The sequence below is a fragment of the Oncorhynchus masou genome, chromosome 18 (assembly GCF_036934945.1).
Source record: "Oncorhynchus masou masou isolate Uvic2021 chromosome 18, UVic_Omas_1.1, whole genome shotgun sequence".
Lineage (NCBI taxonomy): Eukaryota > Metazoa > Chordata > Actinopteri > Salmoniformes > Salmonidae > Oncorhynchus > Oncorhynchus masou.
Window position 1 is genome coordinate 49,897,708 of NC_088229.1, and position 18,980 is coordinate 49,916,687.

At 42.7% G+C, this 18,980-nt stretch overlaps 1 protein-coding gene across 1 annotated transcript in view; it reads right to left on the reverse strand.

The window, feature by feature from the left end:
* The window catches only part of LOC135504737 (proline-rich protein 12-like), a 50,162-nt gene that overhangs the window by 4,310 nt on the left and 26,872 nt on the right, over positions 1-18,980 (reverse strand). The window contains 9 exon segments of the mRNA XM_064923558.1: positions 5,097-5,194; positions 10,175-10,294; positions 11,058-11,476; positions 11,946-12,076; positions 12,633-12,749; positions 12,919-13,430; positions 17,217-17,898; positions 18,065-18,295; positions 18,623-18,979. Of these exon segments, the coding sequence (XP_064779630.1) occupies positions 5,097-5,194; positions 10,175-10,294; positions 11,058-11,476; positions 11,946-12,076; positions 12,633-12,749; positions 12,919-13,430; positions 17,217-17,898; positions 18,065-18,295; positions 18,623-18,979 (2,667 nt within the window).

An 18,980-nucleotide genomic window follows, 5' to 3' on the forward strand; every position in this document is an offset into this window, starting at 1 on the left:
ATGTTAGCAAACAAAATTAAACTAGGGAAATTGTAACACTTTTCTTGCGTTCATTGCACGCAGAGGCTTTTTTTGGTCCTCCACTAATCGGTATCGGCATTGAAAAATCATAATTGGTCGACCTCTAGTTTACATAAAGGTCCCATAGTTGAGAGTGCATATCAGAGCAAAAACCAAGCCATGAGGTCAAAAGGGATTGTCCATAGAGCTCCGAGACAGGATTGTGTAGAGGCACAGATCTGGGGAAGGGTACCAAAACATTTCTGCAGCATTGAAGGTCTCAAGAACACAGTAGCCTCCATTATTCTAAAATGGAAGAAGTTCAGGACCATCGAGACTTCCTAAAGCTTGCCACCCGGCCAAACTGAGCAACCGGGAGAGATGGGCCTTGGTCAGGGAGGTGACCAAGAACCCAATGGTCACTCTGACAGAGTTCCTATGTGGGGATGGGAGAACCTTCCAGAAGGACAACCATCTCTGCAGCAGGCAACCAATCAGGTCTTGGTAGAGTGGCCAGACGGAAACCACTGCTCAGAAAAAGGCACGACGGCCCAATGTTTTTCAGAGGCAGGGACTGGGAGACTAGTCAGGATAGAGGGAAAGATGAACTGAGAAAAGTACAGATAGATCCTTGATGAAAACCTGCGCCAGAGAGCTCAGGATCTCAGACTGGGGTGAAGATTTAGCTTCCAACAGGACAACAACCTTAAGCACACACACAATAAAAAAAAACCCAGCAGAAGTGGCTTCGGGACAAGTCCCTCAATGTACTTGAGTGGCCCAGCCAGAGTCAGGACTTGAACCCCATCGAACATCTATGGAGAGACCTGAAAATAGGTGTGCAGGGATGCTCCCCATCCAACCTGACAGAGATTGCGAGGATCTGTAGAGAAGAATGGGAGAAACTACCCAAATACAGGTGTGCCAAGCTTGTACGGTCATACCCAAAGTCTCAAGGCTGTAATCGCTGCCAAAGGTGCTTCAACAAAGTACTGAGTAAAGAGACTGAATACTTATGTGATTTCAGTTTATTTTTTATAAAATAAAAAAATAGAATAACCTGTTCATGCTTTGTCATTATGGGGTATTGTGTGTAGATTGATTAGGGGGAAAACGATTAAATACATTTTAGAAGACGGCTGTAACGTAACCAAACATGGAAAAAGTCAAGGGGTATGAATACTTTCCGAATGCACTGTATATACACAGTACCAGTCAAAAGTTTGGAAACCAACTCATTCCAGGGTTTTCTTAATTTTCTACATTGTAGAATAAAAATGAAGACATCAAAACTATGAAATAACACATATGGAGTCATGTAACAAAAAAATTGTTAAATCAAAATGTATTTCATATTTGAGATTCTTCAAAGTAGCCACCTTTTGCCTGGATGATAGCTTTGCACACTTGGCATTCTCTCAACCAGCTTCATAAGGTAACCTGGAATGCATTTTAATTAACAGGTGTGCCCAGTTAAGTTAATTTGTGGAATTTCTTTCCTTCTAAATGTGTTTGAGCCAATAAGTTGTGTTGTGACAAGGTAGGGGTGGGTATACAGAATAGAGGTGGACATACTGTGAATTTTCAACGCCGACACCGATTATTGGAGGAACAAAAAAAGCCGATACCGATTTAATCGGCCAATTTTTATACAGAAGTTCACATACACTTAGGTTAGAGTCACAAACTCATTTTTCAACCACTCCACACATTTCCCGTTAACAAAAAATAGTTTTGGGAAGTCGGTTAGTTGAGTTTGAGTTGAGTTTATTTTTATTTTTACAGGGACAATGCACATTAATCAACGTTTCAGTAAAAGTGCCGGTTTTAGCCAGCCGGCTAATTTTCAACCGCAGTCCCTGGGCAGGTTATTAAAAACAATTACAATATAGACAATAGCAACATAGAACAAGCAAGACATAGCAACATAGGACAAGCAAGACGTAACATACAGACAGAGCAACATAGAGCAAAAAGCAGCAAGACAAAATTCATAAAAGCAACAAAGTGTTTCCACACCTCACAAGCTACAGACAACAGACAACATGGAAAGCGGCAACACACAGCTAGGGACCATGTTCACAAATCTGATTGACCTTCAGCCATGTCTTCAAGCATTTTGTGAAAGTGTGATATGTGGTGCAGTTATGTGTGTCTGATGGCAGTGTATTCCAGACATGGGAAGCTCTCACAGAGAATGCAGATTTACTAAAGGTGCTTTTCCTTAGGGGAACTATACAGTCACCTCTCATGGCAGACCTTGTGGATCTGCTGCCATATGTCTGGGTTTTCTGTTTAACAAAAATATTGAGTGGAGGGGGAGTGTCTCAAATAATGAAACATGCTGAACTGGGTTTAAATAATGCAAAAACACAGTGTTGGAGAAGAAAGTAAAAGTGCAATATGTGTCATGTAAGAAAGCTAATGTTGAAGTTCCTTGCTCAGAACATATGAAAGCTGGTGGTTCAATATTCCCAGTTCTTCAATATTCCCAGTTAAGAAGTTTTAGGTTGTAGTTACTATAGGAATCATGATGCATCGACTATTTCTCTCTATACCATTTGTATTTCATATACCTTTGACTATTAGATGTTCTTATAGCCACTTTAGTATTGCCAGCCTAATCTCAGGAGTTGAAAGGCTTGAAGTCATTAACATCTCTGTGCCTCAAGCATTGCTAAGAGCTGCTGGCAAATGCAGGAAAGTTGGAATGAATGCTTATGAGTCTGCAGCTGCCTACCACCGCTCAGTCAGACTGCTCTATCAAATCATAGGCATAATTATAATAGAATAAACACAGAAATACGAGCCTTTGGTCATTAATATGGTCAAATCTGGAAACCATAATTTTTAAAACAAAACGTTTATTCTTTCAGTGAAATGCAGAACCGTTCCGTATTTTATTGAACGGGTGGCAACCCTAAGTCTAAATATTGCTGTTACATTGCACAACCTTCAATGTTCGGTCATAATTATGTAAAATTCTGGCAAATTAGTTTGCAACGAGCCAGGCAAGCCCAAACTGTTTCATATACCCTGACTCTGCGTGAAATGAACGCAAGAGAAGCGGCACAATTTCCCTAGTTAATATTGCCTGCTAACATGAATTTCTTTTAACTAAATATGCAGGTTTAAAAAAATATATACACTTGTGTATTGATTTTAAGAGAGGCATTGATGTTTATGGTTAGGTACATTCCTGCAACAAATATGCTTTGTGAAATCATCACCCGTTTGGCGAAGTAGGCTGTGATTGAATGATAAATTAACAGGCACCGCATTGATTATATGCAACGCAGGACAAGCTAGATAAACTAGTAATATCATCAACCATGTGTAGTTAAATAGTGATAATATGAAGATTGATTATTTTTTCATAAGATCAGTTTAATGCAAGCTAGCAACTTATCTTGGCTCCTTGCTGCACTCGCGTAACAGGTGGTCAAGCCTGCCACGCAGTTTCCTAGTGGAATGCAATGTAATCGGCGCCCAAAAATGCAGATGACCGATTGTTATGACAACTTGAAATCGGCCATGCTGATTAATCGGTGGACCTCTAATACAGAAGATGGTCTTTTACCAAATAGGTCTAAGTCCATATTATGGCAAGAACAGCTGAAATAAGCAAAGAAAAATGATAGTCCATCATTACTTTAAGACATGAAGGTCCGTCAATCCGGAAAATTTCAAGAACTTTTAAAGTTTCTTCAAGTGCAATTGAAAAAACCAAGTGCTATGATGAAATTGACCCCCATGAGGACCGCCACAGGAAAGGAAGACCTAGACTTATATCTGCTGCAGAAAAGTTCATTAGAGTTGATTGCAGCCCAAGTAAATGCTCCACAGAGTTCAGACACATCTCAACATCAACTGTTCAGAGGAAACTGCATGAATCAGGCCTTCATGGTGACATTTCTGCAAAGAAACCACTACTAAAGGACACCAATAAAAGAAGAGACTTGCATGGGCCAAGAAGCACGAGCAATGGACATAAAACTGGTGGAAATCTGTCTTTTGGTCTGATGAGTCCAAATTTGAGATTTTTGGTTCCAACCAACTTGCCTTTGTGAGATGCAGAGTAGGTTAACGGATGATCTCCGAATGTGTGGTTCCAACCATGAAGCATGGAGGTGGTGGTGTGATGGTGCTTAGTCTGTGATTTATTTAGAATTCAAGGCACACTTAAATAGCATGGCTACCACAGATTTCTGCAGCGACACGCCAACCCGTCTGGATTGCGCTTAGTGGGACTATCATTTGTTTTTCAACAGGACAATGACCCAACACACCTCCAGGCTGTGGTAGGGCTATTTGACCAATAAGGAGAGTGATGGAGTGCTAAATCAGATGACCTGGCATCCACAATCACCCGACCTCACCCCAATTGAGATGGTTTGGGATGAGTTGGACTACAGAGTGAAGGAAAAGCAGCCAACAAGCACTCAGCAAATGTGAGAACTCCTTCAAGAATGTTGGAAAATAATTCCAAGTGAAGCTGGTTGAGAGAATGCCAAGAGTGTACAAAGCTGTTATCAAGGCACCTTTGCACCCCATTATTTCTATCTCTACTTTGCACATTCTTCCACTGCAAATCTACCAAGTCAGCCAGTGTTTAACTTGCTATATTGTATTTACTTCGTCACCATGGCCTTTTTTTTTGCCTTTACCTCCCTTATCTCACCTCATTTGCTCACATTGTATATATACTTCTTTTTCTACTGTATATTGACTGTATGTTTGTTTTACTCCATGTGTAACTCTGTGTTGTTGTATGTTTCGAACTGCTTTGCTTTATCTTGGCCAGGTCGCAACTGTAAATGAGAACTTGTTCTCAACTTGCCTACCTGGTTAAATAAAGGTGGGAAAAAAGACTAAGGGTGGCTACCTTGAAGAATCTCAAATATATTTTGATTTGTTTAACGCTTTTTTGGTTACATGATTTCATATGTGATATTTCATAGTTTTGATGTCTTCAATATTATTCTACAATGTAGAAAAATAGTAAAAATAAAGAAAAACCTTGAAATTAGTAAGTGTGTCCAAACATTTGACTGGTACTGTATATATACACACAGAGTACATTCAAAGCAGGTTACCTGGTGCTGAGTACCCATGTTAACTTTCCTCATCAGCCTCCTCTTCTGTTCCACAATGATGCCGTCAATCTTCCTCATCCCGGGGAGGTACAGCTCATCTGAGGGAACCAATGGAGAGCAAAACATTATTAAATGGATATGTTTCACACGGCTCTCAATCATTCCAAACCTTGGGGAGGCTAACCAGGGGCATATTCAGTTGATGAAATATTTTAATACAATCCTCAACGGTTTGTACTGAATGACACACTATCCTACAACAGTGTGCACTGCTCTTCAACATTCCTAAAGGTATGTTTGCTCTCGTTTGGTGTGTGTGGCATGGTGTAGCCTGATCAATAGGGGTTTGACCATTTGAAATCTCAAAATACCAAACAATTGATCTCTCAGCCACCAGAACCACAACTTTCTTCAACTGGTCATTCAGAACAGTACAGTTTAAGTTCAATTTAACGTTAAGCGTTGGGCCCTTACAAAACTCTTTACTGACATATTACAACTGACATGACCACACTAGCTGCTTTTCACAAATGAGCACAAAGCAACTGCTGAATCAGACACTTTCTAATAACCTTGTTCCTGCAATTAAAGGTGAATGCATAACCAGGCCAACCAAGTTCAGCGTGGCCTGGACCAATTGTGTAAATCATGCAACAGTGACCCTTTCTATCAAATACATCGAACTCCTAATCAGAATGATTTAGGGCCAAGTCCTCAACTTGGGATAACCATGAGGCAACTTGTACTTTCTCACAAAGCATTGGCATAATGCAAGAACTACAGTTGAAGTCGGAAAATTACATAAACTTAAGTTGGGAGTCATTAAACCCATTTTTCAACTACTCCTCAAGTTTCTTGTTGACAAACTATAGCTTTGGCAAGTTGGTTAAGACATCTACTTTGTGCATGACAGGTAATTTTTCCAACAATTGTTTACAGGCAGATTATTTCTCATTGTATCACAATTCCAGTGGGTCAGAAGTTTATATACACTAAGTTGACTGTGCCTTTAAACAGCTTGGAAAATTCCAGAAAACTCCGTCATGGTTTTAGAAGCTTCCGATAGGCTAATTGACATCATTTGAGTCAATTGGAGGTGTACCTGTGGATGTATTTCAAGGCCTACCTTCAAACTCAGTGCCTCTTTGCTTGACATCATGGGAAAATCAAAAGAAATCAGCCAAGACATCAGAAAAAAAATTGTAGACCTCCACAAGTCTGGTTCGTCATTGGGAGCAATTTCCAAATGCCTGAAGATACCACGTTCATCTGTACAAACAATAGTACGCAAGTACAAACACCATGGGACTACACAGCCATCATACCGCTCAGGAAGTAACGCAGTTCTGTCTCCTAGAAATGCGCGTACTTTGTTGTGAAAAGTGCAAATCAAGCCCAGAACAGAAAATGAAATTGTGAAGATGCTGGATGAAACGGGTAAAAAAGTATCTATATCCACAGTAAAACAAGTCCTATGTCGACATAACCTGAATGGCCGCTCAGCAAGGAATAAGCCACTGCTCCAAAACCGCCATAGAAAAGCCAGACTACGGTTTGCAACTGCACATGGGGGCAAAGATTGTGCTTTTTGGAGAAATGTCCTCTGGTCTGATGAAACAAAAATATAACTGTTTGGCCATAACTACCATCGTTATGTTTGGAGGAAAAAGGGGGAGACTTGCAAGCCGAAGAACACCATCCAAACTTTGAAGCACGGGGGTGGCAGCATCATGTTGTGGGGGTGCTTTGCTGCAGGAGGGACTGGTGCACTTCACAAAATAGATGGCATCATGAGGCAGGAAAATTATGTGGCTATATTGAAGCAACATCTCAAGACATCAGTCAGGAAGTTAAAGCTTGGTCGCAAATGGGTCTTCCAAATGGACAATGACACCAAGCATACTTCCAAAGTTGTGGCAAAATGGCTTAAGGACAACAAAGTCAAGGTATTGGAGTGGCCATCACAAAGCCATGAGCTCAGTCCTATAGAAAACCTGTGGGCAGAACTGAAAAAGTGTGTGCACGCAAGAAGGCCTACAAACCTGACTCAGTTACACCAGCTCTGTCAGCAGAAATGAGCCAAAATTCACTTACTGTGGGAAGCTTGTGGAAGGCTTCCCAAAACATTTGACCCAAAGTAAACAATTTAAAGGCAATGCTACCAAATACTAATTGAGTGTATGTAAACTTCTGACCCACTGGGAATGTGATGAAATAAATAAAAGCTGAAATAAATCACGCTCCTATTATTCTGTCATTTCACATTCTTAAAATAAAGTGGTGATCCTAACTGACCTAAAGAAAGGGAATTTTTACTAGGATTAAATGTCAGGAATTGAGAAAAACAGTTTAAATGTATTTGGCTAAGGTGAATGTAAACTTCCGACTTCAACTGTATGTCCATTCCTTCAGATTTGCGAACATTTCTCTGCCCCAAGGGGCACAGTAAAGTTGGGATTTGTCCCAAAAAATGGCGGGTAAGTTAGTCTTTCTGCCTCCCTTAGGGATGAATCCTAACTCCAACTCCCTAGATGCTACTGGGGTATAATTCAGTGAGGTGAAACATTCTGAATGTTATAAATATATCAGACATGATTCCCAATTTTATCATGATAGATAATCTTATATATTCTACACAATATATGTCTATCTGGACATTCTGTAACTTTTCACACTCCTGATCAGGGCCCTGTTCATTAGGACACATCATGGAAAAAGTTTAATGTTTTGTAACAGAAAATGCAAATCAGCATTTCCTATTGAACAACTTCCAAAGAGTCCCACCCTGTTTCAGTCCAATTTCTTCCATTTGCTGTCTAATGAATATGACCCAGGTCAACTGGTGTGCATTGTATGTTAGATACAGCTGTTCTTACAAAATATTGGTAGTGTGTGTGTGTTTGTGAATGAGTGTGTTCTGCACTCAACTTCTGTGTCCTCCAGGGTTTGGATCATGTCGGGGTCCGGGGCTGTGTGAGTGAGTGTGTTCTGCTCTCACTGTCAGTGTCCTCCAGGGCCGAGTACGTGTGTGTGTGTTGTGTCATGTTGGGTCCAGAGGGGTGTTCTATGACGATGGTTAGATCTTTTCATGATTTTCTAAACCTAGCCAGCTTCAGTTAGCTTCAAAATTCCAGCTCAGGCTTCATCCATGTTACGAAGGTGGAAATGTATCATGCAACCACCATTAACTCGAGCCAGCTTGTAACTGCGCATTCGTGTTGAAAGTGGATAGTCGAACGCCAAAGTCTTCATTGAGACAACGCTGAAATAGTAATCCATGCCACATTTACATTTTTGCCGAAATCAAAATTAAAGGTTATCCTGCAAATACAGCTGGCTATGGTGGGAACTAGGCTATTAGAAGTGTCGTCTTTCGTGTGCTTATCAATGCACAAGCCATTTTCCCCCACTCTTATCCAAAAATGTAAACATATTAAGTCATAGAAAAGTTTTACTGCTTGTGAAGTTTCAAATGCATCCTGTCATTACTAAATGTGTACTGTGATATGCATTAGAATATCACTATTTAACACAAAATAACATTTGATTAAAGGAACTATGTAATATTTTTGCATTGTAATTTCAGAAAACATCCTTTATATATGTCTACAGTAATAGTGGAATGATAGTACTGTGAAACACTGTTTCCCCAAAATGCTTATTGGGCCCACACAAAATCTCTTGCAATGACTAATGACTATATACACAAACACAACAAAAATATGTAAAATGTTGATCCCATGTTTCATGAGATTAAATAAAAGATCCCAGAAATGTCCATATGCAAAAAAAGGTTATTTCTCTCAAATTTTGTGCACAAATTTGTTTTCATCATCATTTAGTGAGCATTTCTCCTTTGCCAAGATAATACATCCACCTGACAGGTGTGGCATATTAAGAAGCTGAGTAAACAGCATGGTCATTACACAGGTGCACCTTGTGCTGGGGACAATAAAAGGCCACTAAAATGTGTCATGTGACAAAACTGCACAGTGCCACAGATGTCTCAAGTTGAGGGAGCGTGCAATTGGCATGCTGACTGCAGGAATGTCCATCAGAGTTGTTGCCAGAGAATTGCATTTCTCTACCATAAGCTGCCTCCAACATCGTTTCAGACCATTTTTGCAGTACGTCCAACCGGCCTCACAAACACAGACCAAGTCTAACCACGCCAGTCCACGACCTCCACATTCGGGTTCTTCAATTGATTTCCTTATATGAACTGTAACTCAGTAAAATTGTTGAAATTGTTGCATTTATATTTTTGTTCAGTATATGAATGGACAAAACCATCGATCATGTGACACCATTCATTCCTATTTGAAGACTCAATCGCGCATTGAAGCCAAATGAAAACTGTTAAGATGGCGTCTCATGGAGACATAACATGCGCAGTTTGAGCTACTCCAGGAAGTGACGTTGCAGACTTGCTCAGTGCTGCCCCTTCTCTTTGAGTAACTCAAGTTGACTGGGGTACTGCAGGCTTCCATTAGCAACTATTATTAACTTCTTCTGGGAGCCATTTTTTAAATAAATCAGTTCAAGGACATACTATACATCTTGTGTATTAGAATCCATTTTTGGTACAAAAATCATCTTTGAATTTTTTTAATTATTTACACGAAGATTGACCACGAAGCAGATCCTGTTTTCTGCAAACAATGCCTGTAGTACTGCGGTCGTCCTTGAACTTCAATGGCGTAAATGGGAAGGTGCAGTACAACGAAGGAAGCTAGATCTACACTCAGGGTTTTCTAACTAGCCAGCTTTAGTTAGGTGTACATTACAGCACAGGCTTCATCCGTACTACGAGGTGGATATTTCTTGACCACCAACCGCTAACTCTAGCTGAATTGTATCTGTACGTGCATGTCACACAAGCTCGTCAAACTCTTCATTGAGACAATGGTAAATCATCAAGCCATGGTTGAGTCAGTGCCACATTTTAATTTATTATTCCGAATCAAAAAAAAAAAAAAAAAAGTATATTCCTTGAAATTGACTGGCCTCCAGGGTTTGGATCATGTCGAGGTCCAGGGTCATGTGTGTGTGTGTGTGTGTGTGTTCTGGGCTCTCACCGTCTGTATCCTCCAGGGCTTGGATCATGTCGGGGTCCAGGGCCGTGCTGACCAGCATCTCCACATAGCTCCTGAACATCTCGCGCATGGCCCGGTTGTTCACCCCACCTCGCACTGGCACTGCACAGAGGTTACACACACATACAGGGTTTAGACACAACACACACACAAACACATACATAGGGCTGGCAAACCACCTGTATCAAAATACTCAGGCGTAATGTTAATACTCAGGCGTAATGTAATCTTATGTTGTAACTCAAAGTAACTCAAAGTAAAATAATAATAAGGCATTTCCATGCTTTTGCACACAATTATGTAACATACAGTACAATTCATAAAGGAAAAAAATAGTGTAGTCTGCATTGTGTGTTCCTATCGTGACAACACTACACACACAGCATCTCTACCTAATTGCCAAATACATTCCTGACACATTTTCTTTTTGTCTCCCCTCCTGAGTCATTCTATTCCATTCATTGAGGGCAGACACAACCTATTACTCCCCCGAACATCTCATAATCCCTCCACCCAGTTTGAATGCACAAACACATACTTATAGGCTAAACAGATATGGGCTACATTCCAATTGGCACCCTATTCCCTTTATAGTGCACTACTTTTTGACCAGGGCCCACGGGGCTCTGGTCAAAAGTAGTGCACTATATAGTATGTATGGTGTAGCTATCAATAAATCAGTACAAAATGGGTTCACAAAGTATCAAAAACATTATGGGCTACTTTCATGGACACAGTTTATGCCTAGTCTTGGACTAAAAAGCTATTTCAAATGAGAATCTCCATTAATAATGCTTTTTAGTCCTGGACTTGGCTTAATCCATGTCTGGGAAACTGGCCCTATAGGCAGAAAATGGTTTCTCACTCTCATCCTCACTGGCTGCCTCCTCGGACGAGTCTGAATCAGATGAAGAGGGGACCTCCTTCAGCCACTTCTTCCTCTTTTTCAGAGGAGGCTCTGCCTTGATCTTGGCTGGCTTCGACTTGGGAGGGCACTCCATCTTCTCTTTCTCCACTCCTCCTTTCTTCTCCTCTTTCCCCTTCCTTCGTTCCATCATTGCCACCGCGGCGGCCCGTTTCTCAGGCTGAGATAGTTGCACCCTCCTCTCCTTCTCTTTCAACCCCGTGGTCGCCTTTTCTCGCTGTTCGTTCTTTGCCCTTGTTCTCTCCCTCGGTTCGCGTTGCACTGGCTCACGCGGCGGTGCCACTCGCTGCTCCCTCTCGGCTCGAGGCGGGGTCAGGGTGGTGGGAGGCGGGGACACTATTTTGGGGAGAGCCTGTCGCCTGTTGAAGACGAGTGGAGATTTGAATAAAGAGAACGGAACAATATTTCAGATGGCCAGTTCCATAAGCACCCTCTGCCAGCAAAATAGCTGACTACTAACCCTCATTTTGTGGGGGGTTATGCCCTCGCACCCTCTAGCTTGCTACATTTTTCAGTATGCTGGCTACTTCAGATTTTCTGGAACACTCTGGATGGCTAGATCAAAGTGCAAACACCATGTTAGCTCTTTAGGCTAGTATTTTCCTCTTAAACATTGTCCATGGACATTCAACAGGACAGCACTCTCCGAAATGTATATTTTAGAGGTGCAAGTAATAAACCTTCCAAGCATATCTTTCAGACAGTACTGTCTTATGGATTGTTCAATGACAATGTGGAAGAATAACTTTGAGAAGTGAAGGCATAAAAAAAAAAAAAAAAACACTGGACATGTCTAGATTAGAATTGAATAAATCCCCTAATGGGTACCTCAGTCCAGATGGTCTGTGCCAGGGTCGTCGAGAGCACACTCTCACGTAGTCCTTCTTGTTAACGTTCTCCAGGAACTTGACGTACAGGCGCTGGTACCGCCTCTTGGCATCTCCAAAATAGCCCAGATACTGAGGAAGAGAAAGAGTAGCCATTTTGTTTATTTGGATACCTGATAAGTAGCTGTTCAATAAGTACCTATCTTGGGATCCACACAAATCAATGGGCCTGTCCCAGGTTAATCTTTATTGCAGTTGTGCTGCACAGTTTATCAGGTTCCACAGTCATAAAGTGTCTCACTTTAGGAGTGTTGATCTAGGACCAGGACCACACTGTCCATTTGTTAGAATCTAAAAAGGCAAAGTAGTACGAGTGCTGATCTAGAAACAGTTTGGGCATTTTAGATATCAGGAATCACATTAATATGATATAAGCACTCTTCTGAGAACTAAGACGACCTGTAATGCAACAAACAACCACACATAGACAGACATCATCAGGGTCGTGTTCATTAGGCACTAAATGGAGGAAAGGGTACTGAATCAGGTAGAGAATTTTAATTTAATTTTAACAAAATGTTTTAAAACATTTTCCGTTGCGTGCCCTGTTGATAGACAGTAACATACATGCTGTGTTAACATTGAGCAGTGACAGTCATGTGTTTGGTGGACAGACGGACTGACTCACGTTGCTGGTGGCACAGAACTGCCTCTCTCCGTCCTTGATCTCAGGGCTGAACTTCTGCAGCAGGGCTTTCTGCACCCTCCAGATGGGGGGAGGCTCTCGACCGGTCTTCAGGGCCAGCTAGGGTTTGAGGGGTGAGGGAGTCAATACATCACATACTGAACACACACCTACCATATATGAACACACACATACTCTCACACACTTAACGGAACAGATGGACTATTTTGACAAACTGTTGATTAGTGATGTATTTTTTACTCACACATACACGCAAACACACAAATACCTTCATAGTTGCAATGTCTTCCACACGCACCACAAACTCGTCCCTCTCTCGGAAAATGCCTTCACCTCCGCTCTCACTCTCATCCTCCTCGCTCTCTCCGGCGATGGCGGCATCCTCCTGCTTCTGAGCCACGTGCAGCGAGGTAACCTGAGAGGCAGGGGCGTCTTCCGGGGACGCGCGGGGCTCCGGTGAGTACTTGGGGATATCCGTGGCCGGGGATGACTGAGGAAGCGGGGAGGAGAGAGGGAGAGTGGCAGAAGCAGGATGAAGAGGGGAGGGATAGAGAGGGAGGGTTGCGTGAGCAGGATGAAGAGGGGAGGGATTGAAAGGAGGGAGGGGGCTCAGAGGTTGGGACTTCTGCTGTTGTGCTTCTTCTTGTGGCGGCAGGGGTGATGAAGGAAGAGAGAGGGGAGGTAAGGGGGAAGGCGGGGGAGAGGGAGAGAAGGATTGAGCAGGGGAGGCGGAGGGAGGTGGGGGTGCGACTGGTGCCTCCTGGGACTCTGGGAGGGAAGCTGGAAAATGGAGAGAAGTGCTCATGTAATTTTCTTCAAGAATCAATAGGTATATACGGTATAATTTAAATGAACCAAAACAGCTGTAAAGATCACAGTTGTGGGCCTTTAATATCATTCAGTTCAAACTTTTAGAACTATCATCATAACGTTTCTATTGCTCAGTTCTTTACTTTGTGTGCAATTCAAGGACAGAATTTTACAGCAACAGCACAGCCACAGGCTAAAATGATTATTTGTCATGAGCTAACTCCTGAAAATAAATTAGAAGAAAAATGGGGCATGAGCTGAACCAACAAGAATATGAAGAAAAGTCTTGTAAGATATGAGAAGGGGAACGTTTTTTCCTGGTTCCAAAAATAGATATATTATCTACACTGAACAAAAACATAAACACAAGATGTAAAGTGTGCCTAAATGTGTTTACATCCATGTTAGTGAGTATTTCTCTTTTGTCAAGATAATCCATTCAGCTAAAAGGTGTGGCATTTCAAGAATCTGATTAAACAGCATGATGATTATACAGGTGCATCATGTGTTGGGGACAATAAAAGGCCACTCTAAAATGTGCAATTTTGTCACACAACCCCACATCTCAAGATTTGATGGAGAGTGCAATTGGCATGCTGACTGCAGGAATGTCCACAAGAGCTGTTGAATGTTAATTTCTCTACCATAAGCCGTTTGAAATTTAGCAGTACGTCCAACCGGCTCAAACTGCAGACCATGTGTATGGCGTCGTGTGGGAGAGCGGTTTGCTGATGTCAACGTTGTGAACAGAGTGCCCATGGTGGTGGTGGGGTTATGGTGTGGGCAAGCATAAGCTACGGACAACAAACACAATTTAAATTTATCAATGGCAATTTCAACACACAGAGATACCATGATGAGATCCTGCCATTCACCCGCCACCATCACCTCATTTTTCAGCATGATAATGTGCGGCCGCGTGTCGCAAGAATCTGTACACAATTCCTGGAAGCTGAAAATTTCCCAGTTCTTCCATGAACTGCATATTCACTAGACATGTCACCCATTGAGCACGTTTGGGATGCTCTGGATCGACATGTACGACGGCGTATTCCAGTTCCTGCTGATACCCAGCAACTTCGCACAGCAATTGAAGAGTGGGACAACATTCCACAAGCCACAATCAACAGCCTGATTAACTCTATCTGAAGGAGATGTGTCGCGCTGCATGAGGCAAATGGTGGTCACACCCGATACTGACTAGTTTTCTGATCCACACCCCGACCCTTTTAAGGTATTTGTGACCAACAGATGCGTATCTGTACTCGCAGTCATGAGAAATCCATAGATTAAGGACTAAGGAATTCATTTTTATTGACTAATGAATTGTAATTCAGTATAATCTTTGAAATTTATTTATATTCACTATATACAGTGCATTCGGAAAATATCCAGACCCCTTGACATTTTCCTCATTTTGTTACGTTACAGCCTTATTCTGAAATAGATTTTTTATTTTTTATTATTCCTCAATCTACACACAATACCCCTTAATGACACTGTGAAAACAGGTTCTTAGGTTCTTGTTTGCAAATCTATTAAATATAAAAAAAACTTATACACATACAGTTGAAGTCGGAAGTTTACATACACTTAGGATGGAGTCATTAAAACTAGTTTTTCAACCACTCCACAAATGTTTGTTAACAAACTATAGCTTTGGCAAGTCGGTTAGGACATCTACTTTGTGCATGACAAGTAAATTTTCCAACAATTGTATCACAATTCCAGTGGGTCAGAAGTTTACATACACTAAAGTTGACTTTGCCTTTAAACAGCTTGGAAAATTTCAGAAAATGGCTTTAGAAACTTCTGACAGGCTAATTTACATAATTTGAGTCAATTGGAGGTGTACCTGTGGATGTATTTCAAGGCCTACCTTCAAACTCATTGCCTCTCTGCTTGACATCATGGGAAAATCAAAAGAAATCAGCCAAGACCTCAGAAAAAGAATTGTAGACCTCCACAAGTCTTGTTCATCATTGGGAGCAATTTCCAAACGCCTGAAGGTACCACGTTCATCTGTACGCAAGTATAAACACCATGGGACCACGCAGTCGCCATACCGCTCAGGAAGGAGACGCGTTCTGTCTCCTAGAGATGAATGTACTTTGGTGTGAATAGTGCAAATCAATCCCAGAACAACAGCAAATTACCTTGTGAAGATGCTGGACGAAACAGGTACAAAAGTATCTATATCCAGGGTAAAACGAGTCCTATGTTGACATAACCTGAATGGCCGCTCAGCAAGGAAGAAGCCATTGCTCCAAAACAGCCATAAAAAAGCCAGACTATGGTTTGCAACTGCACATGGGGACAAAGATCGTACTTTTGGAGAAATGTCCTCTGGTCTGATGAAACAAAAATAGAACTGCTTTGTCATAATGACCATCGTTATATTTGGAGGGAAAACGGAAAAGCTTGCAAGTTGAAGAACACCATCCCAACTGTGAAGCACGGGGGAGGCAGCATCATGTTGTGAGGGTGCTTTGCTGCAGGAGGGACTGGTGCACTTCACAAAATAGATGGCATCATGAGGCAGGAAAATTATGTGGATAAATTGAAGCAACATCTCAAGACATCAGTCAGGAAATTAAAGCTTGGTCGCAAATGGGTCTTCCAAATGGACAATGACACCAAGCATACATCCAAAGTTGTGGCAAAATGCCTTAAGGACAACAAAGTCAAGGTATTGGAGTGGCCATCACAACGCCCTGACCTAAGTCCTATTGAACATTAGTGGGCAGAACTGAAAAAGCGTGTGCGAGCAAGGAGGCCTACAAACCTGACTCAGTTACACCAGCTCTGTCAGGAGGAATGGGCTAAAATTCACCCAACTTATTGTGGGAAGCTTGTGGAAGGCTATCCAAAACAGTTGACCCAAGTTAAACAATTTAAAGGCAATGCTACCAAATACTAATTGAGTGTATGTAAACTTCTGACCCACTGGGAATGTGATGAAAGAAATAAAAGCTGAAATAAATCATTCTCTCTACTATTATTCTGACATTTCACATTCTTAAAATAAATTGGTGATCCTAACTGACCTAAGACAGGGATTTTTACGAGGATTAAATGTCACCCAGAGCCCGGACTTGAACCCGATCGAACATCTCTGGAGAGACCTGAACATAGCTGTGCAGCGACGCTCCCCATCCAACCTGACAGAGCTTGAGAGGATCTGCAGAGAACAATGGGAGAAACTCGCCAAATACAGCTGTGCCAAGCTTGTAGCATCATACCCAAGAAGACTCAAGGCTGTAATCGATGCCAAAGGTGCTTCAACAAAGTACTGAGTAAAGGGTCTGAATAATTAGGTAAATGTGATTGTTTTTTATTTTCAATACATTTGCAAAAATGTCTAGGGTATTCTGGGGCTTTGTCATTATGAGGTATTGTGTGTAGATTGCTGAGAAAAACAACAATTTAATCCAATTTAGAACACAACAAAATACGGAAAAAGTCAAGGGGCTCAGATATTATGGTACAATATTTTATACTATTACATCTGAGCCAAAATAGTAAATATGTGGGAAACTACTACTAAGTGGTCGCTTGCCACATTTTATGCTGCACTGTGCAACTTTTATTAAAAACTTGTCATCCAAATATGACAAAGTTTTCATTTGCAATCTCAGTTGATCCCTTCACCTCGCAAGGACATGTTTTTTTTCTCCTTTTGCCATACTGGCATTGGCAATCAGCGACAACAAAATATCATCAATATGATATGTATCGGCCCAGTATTTCCCTTACCTTCTAATTTGTGTGCACCAAGTGTTTCAAACTCTGGCGCCTCCTCTTCCATAACCTTCACTTCACTCTCATTACCCCCTCCTCCCATCTTCCTCTCCTCCTCATCATCATCATTCTCCTCCATCTCCCGGTCCTCTCGCTGTAGTACAGCCGGCTCGGCCGCCTGGAGCTGGGTGTGAGGGGTGTGTGAGGGGGTCTGGGGGCTGAGGGTGGGGGGCTGCAGAGGGGTCGATGTGTGCTGGGCCTGCCTGGGTTGGTGTTGGGACTGAGGTGGGGGAGGAGGAGGGGGCGGCTGGAAGGCCAGCTGCGGTGTATCGTAGAGAGCCGAGATGGCTGAGGAGATGCTCTTCTGCAAGTCCTGGTTCTTGCCCACCGAATCCTCCTCATCCGAGGAGAACGAGGGCAGCGTCTCCAGGTTCCTCTTCAGCTCGTCATCCAGGGTGCGCTTGCAGGGGCTGGGGCAGCCAACCAGGGCCAGGCCGCCGTTGCCCTCACCCTCCCCGAATGGAGTCGGCACTGGGGACAAGGGACAGAGACCGCCACATTTGAGAGGTGAGGTGTCACCTTGTCCTGATTCCATTCCCACAGGCATTTCCAAGCCCTGAGGTCTCTTTCCCGACTTGAGGAAGTCCATGAAGGAGGCCATGAAGCCCGCCTTGGATTCCGAATCCTTCTCATCCACCTGAGAGCGAGACAGAGAGGGAGCGGGTCGGGAATAGATTAGAGTGGAAATACTGCTTTCCACTCTTCATTTTACCAACTAAGAAGGGTAATATTGTCACATACAACACAAAGGATAAAACAATTTAAACTGATTCAGTGGACAAACAAATATAAGAGTCCTTTACCCTTCCATCCATCCCCTCTCCGTCCACTCCATCACTCAGCATCTGGCTGTTCTGCTTGCTCTTGTTCTGGGTCCTGTTGGAGTCTGTCCCTCCGCACGGGGGTCCGGGACTCAGGCCAAGGGAGGGTGCCGAGCCCACCGAGCCGTCCGACAGAGCGGGGTCTGTACCAGACAGAGAGTCTATCCTCAGCAGGTCGTCGGAAGAGGACATGGAGCCGATGGGCAGTTTGATCTACGACAGGAAAAAAACGGGAAAAGTTTTGTTAAAACGCCAAGAGTACAGAGTACAGTAAACTTTTGCTATGCCCGCCACTTTAAAGGAACATTCCACTCCAAAATGAAATGCTGTCAGATGTCATGATGCATTTGAATCCCATGTCATCAGTTGTGTAGATCCAGATTTATGGGAAGTGGTTAAATCTTGACATTCGACTACTTTAGAGATCTGAAACTGTTTGACAATCTTTGATTTGAAAGTGTAATGTCCCTTTAAGTATAGGCCTGCTATGACATCTATATTTCCCCCTGGGGATTAATAAAGTTCAATTCAATCACTCACCTTGAGAGGTGGTATGGGCTCCTGATGCTGTGGAGCCTGGTGGTGGAGCTGATGCTGTTGTTGCTGATGGTGGTGTTGCTGCATGTGGTCCTTCCTAGTCATCTCCATAAACATGTCATTTCTCCTCACCCGGCATCCACCACCACGATCCCTGCCCAGTTTACCCTCCATTCCTCCTCCATTCCCCCCTCCTACTCCGGTTCCTCCTCCCATCTCACCGGTCAACATTTCGCAGGGCGTGTGCTGCTCTGGCTGCGGGCGAATGCGAGGCCTACCCCTGGGCCTGGGAGGCCCATCTCTCTTTTGCTTGGTGGGCTTACGGCCCCTCTTCTTGACCATGTCCTGCGTCATGAGCTGG